Here is a 4,037-nt window from a genome sequence, read left to right on the forward strand (position 1 = left end):
TTTATTTTTTTGGTAGCTATTGTAAACGGTATTGATTTCCTTATTTCTTTTTCAGCAATCTCTTTGCTGGTGTAGAGGAATCCAACTGATTTTAGGATGTTGATCTTATTATAATGGTGTTTTTAAGGGTGATCTAACAGAAGAACACCTCTTATGACAACATTGCCCATATTGCCAATTCATGAAAATATAGAGGACAATAAAGTTGAAATTCATTAAACTTCATAATATATTGGCAGTTCTGTTAGCTGGATTTTAACCCTATAGTTCCTGATATTTTTCCCTTAAAGAAACAGGAAATGTTATCATTGCAGGATAGGGAAAATGAGAATGAAAAAAAACCTTTTCCTGAAAAGGTGAGTAGAGGTATCTTAAAATTAACCACATACTTATAATCACAAAAGGCTGATTCAGGAAGGATTCAGGTTGATCTCTTACCTTAGGAAAAATTATTTTGTTCACTCATAGTTCAAATTGTCAGTAAATTATCTTTTAGTCTCGTAAATTGTTGATCAGTATTGTCTGTGTATAGTACATATTATAGTGTAGTAGTTAAGTATATAAACTGGAACTAGGGAGTCTAGGTTCATAATCTAAGCCCCACAATTACCTAACTGTGTGGTAATGAGCAAGTTATTTTCCCTCTCTGCCACAGTTTCATCACATGTAAAATGATAGGATAATACTACTTTCCTCATAGAAGTACTGTGATGATTAAGGGAACCACCATACTACCACCACCAACATCACAACACCATCACCATCATAGCAGCTAACATTTATTTACATGATCCTTACAACAACACTTTGCACATAAAAAGTACTCAATAAGTATTAGCTCCTGCTGCTTTCAAATGCCTATCTTAAGTTTTCTTTGTTGTCCAAAATATCATCTTTCTCCTTTCCCCGTGTCTGGGTCCCTAAACTGTTCTACGTACTTACTAAGCTTTTTATCTAATATGCTTTTATCATGCAGCTTTCTTTGTTTCTAATGATTTTTATCCCAAATAATGTCACTTGTCAGAATATTTTCAAGACCAGGTCAAATGTATCAGAATACCTTCTCTAATTATTCCCTCCTATTCCTCTTATGTTAGAAGGAGTCATTGTATCCTGTATTTGCACATACAGTATCTTTGCCATCATTGTATTTCTTATGTTCTCTTGAATCTTGTCACCATTAGGATACAAAGTTTTGAGATCAGAGACCATGTAGCCTAATACCTATATTATCTATATTTGCGTTGCATACTAGCTTCTTAACCAGTGAGATTATTTAATTAAAATATTTGTAAAGATGAATAACTTTAGATTTTTTAAAATCTACTTTTTAGATTAAATACAAGACACCTCATCCTGTAGGAGAAGTATATTTTACAGAAACCTTTGATACTGGAAGGTTGGCTGGGTGAGTATTTATTCAAGAAAATGTCTTCCTCAACTTGATTAGCTTTTTGAAGTTCCCAGTTATAGCCTGTGAAAATTGCCTCTACTACAGAACCATAAAAATCTTAGAAGTACTTTATTTATTGACAGAGTAAACTAGTATCTTAATGTATTTATTAATAGAAATGTTAAATTGAAACAGTTACTCATTTTTACAAAGAAAATACACACACACACACACACACAAAGAAAATATACAAATGAATTCTGGATATAAAGAAAAAACTTACTTCTTCATTCTCTAGTTCATATATTACCAATCTAATTTCACATGACAAATTTTGAATTACAATACTATCCTAGATGGTAAAGTAATAAAAGTTTTATTAAATAAAAGTGGTAAAAAATAATACAAGTTAATATTTACTAATTATTATGCCAGGTAGCATCCTGAATAGATAGGTAAGTACTATCTTTATCCCTGTTTTATAAGCCTCAGGAAACAGCGCCTTGCCTATGATCATACAACTAATAAATTGAAGACTCTACATTTGGTTTAACTCTAGCCTTTAGGGATATATATGTTGTAATGTGCCATCGAGTCGGACCCGACTCATAGCAACCCCTCCTTGGGTTGCTGAGGCAGTATCATTATGGAAGTAGATTGCCCAACTTTCCTTCCAATAGGATGTGTATAGACATCCTTATTTAGTCTCTGAGTAGTTATTTTTTAGAGAAGAGTGAATATGTTGAGTAATCTTTTGTTGTGTTTCTAATATGCATTGTATCTGTAAATTACATTTTATTTCAACTTTATTTACAGATGGGTTTTATCAAAGGCAAAAAAAGATGATACAGATGCGGAGATTGCTATATATGATGGTAAAATATTTATTTAAATATTAGATATAGCCAGTATGACCTAGAATTCACCAACCTTTGAGATTGTATGTCCATTAAGTGTATTTGCCCTGAAGCTCCATCCTGCTTCACAATAGAATGTTCAGTCTTTCATCTTCTGTGATATTTCTGGAAATCCCCAGGTCCTCCACACTTAGCTACCATCCAGTTTTCTACCTGTTCACAACTGAAGTTTTATTCCACTGCAGTTAGTCTCCTGCATTTCCTAAATCAGCGCTTCCCAAGCTACTGCTATTCTCTACTTTACTATGTCATTTCTAGCACTGATATAACTAGGCCAAGTATAATTCCCCCCCCCCAAAAAAAAACAGCAAGACTTCAGGAATATAATGCTCCCTAAATTATACCCAGAGAAATATGCATATCATACAGAATGCTTGGCTTTAAAATATCTATGTTTAGGTTAGTTTACAGTTTTTTTGCAGGACCCCACTGGGTAGATACTTGCTTTACATTTGTGTTTTAGAAGAATTCATTTATAGGAGTATCCTTAAAATTAAGATACAGTCTAATTCACAGGAGAATTTAAGTTGCTTTCTCTTGCTAGATAAAAATTGCTTTTAATATTTAAGTATTTTTCCCCCAGCTTAAGTTAAAAATCAAAGCCAAACAAAAAACAAACATCCTCTTAGCATCCAAATTTGGTCTGTTATCTTAAATATCCAAATAAATAGTTTTCTAGCTTATTAGATTAGCTGTGATTTCTAACTGACATTTTTCATTTCTTGAAAACCATTGCTGTTGAGTCAATTTCAACTCATAGCAACCCTATAGGATAGAGTAGAACTGCCCCATAGAGTTTCCAAGGCTGTAAATAAATCTTTACAGAAGCAAATTACCACATTTTTCTCCTGCAGAGAAGCTGGTGGAATAGAACCACTGACCTTTTTGGATAGCATCCTACAACTTTGAAAGATATGAATGCTACTTAATTTCCACTTTCTGAAAGAGGTGTTTTGAGTATTGATATCAGCAATGTTGTATACATATTGGTTAAACCCAAACCCACTGCCATCAAGTCAATTCCAACTTATAGCAACCCTACAAGACAGAGTAGAAATGCCCCATAGGGTTTCCAAGGCTGTAAATCTTTACAAGCAGACTGCCTCATCTTTCTCCCATAAAGCAGCTGGTGGGTTCAAACCACTGACCTTTGGGTTAGCAGCTAAATGCCATAACCACTGTGCCGCCAGAGCCAGAGCTCTTTTACATAGTGTTTAATTGAGAGAAGTATCAGATTTCTTGTTAAAAATATTTAGATTTTCCAGTAGTTAATCATCGCTTCTATCAAGTACCACCTACACAAAACTCTCATTATTGCTAGTGTTTTAGGAGTAAATAAATCTGATAGGGAACATTAAGTGCTAGGGTACAAGCATTTGGAAGTTAATTATTTGTATTTTCAGATTTTTATTAATAAAAATTCAGATGTTACATTATAATGATCAGTTCTTTAAGTTACCAGCAATCAGAATATCATGTATAATCATGTAGTGTTATTGGGAGAGTGGCAGATTAATTCTTTTTGTAATTTTATTTATAGCAGAATTTATATTACCCAGTCTTTTCCAGGATTTGAGTATAATAGGTAACTAATCTGGTTAATAAAAAATTGTTAAGTCAGGAAACATCTTGTCAATGAATTACAATTATTTTGTCACAAGTTTTCTAAAGTTAAAGTGCTAGATGGTACCTTTTTCACAGCTAATAAAAGTATGTAGGTAATTTCC

At 33.0% G+C, this 4,037-nt stretch overlaps 1 protein-coding gene across 1 annotated transcript in view; it reads left to right on the forward strand.

The window, feature by feature from the left end:
• The window catches only part of CLGN (calmegin), a 50,239-nt gene that overhangs the window by 7,357 nt on the left and 38,845 nt on the right, over positions 1-4,037 (forward strand). Inside the window, exons 2-4 of the mRNA XM_007941223.1 lie at positions 1,335-1,408; positions 2,210-2,268; positions 2,430-2,494. Coding sequence (XP_007939414.1) covers positions 1,335-1,408; positions 2,210-2,268; positions 2,430-2,494 — 198 coding nt within the window. The remainder of the gene's footprint in view (positions 1-1,334; positions 1,409-2,209; positions 2,269-2,429; positions 2,495-4,037) is intronic.

The sequence above is a fragment of the Orycteropus afer genome, unplaced genomic scaffold (assembly GCF_000298275.1).
Source record: "Orycteropus afer afer isolate SDZICR_OR568_19922 unplaced genomic scaffold, OryAfe1.0 scaffold00076, whole genome shotgun sequence".
Classification (NCBI taxonomy): Eukaryota; Metazoa; Chordata; class Mammalia; order Tubulidentata; family Orycteropodidae; genus Orycteropus; species Orycteropus afer.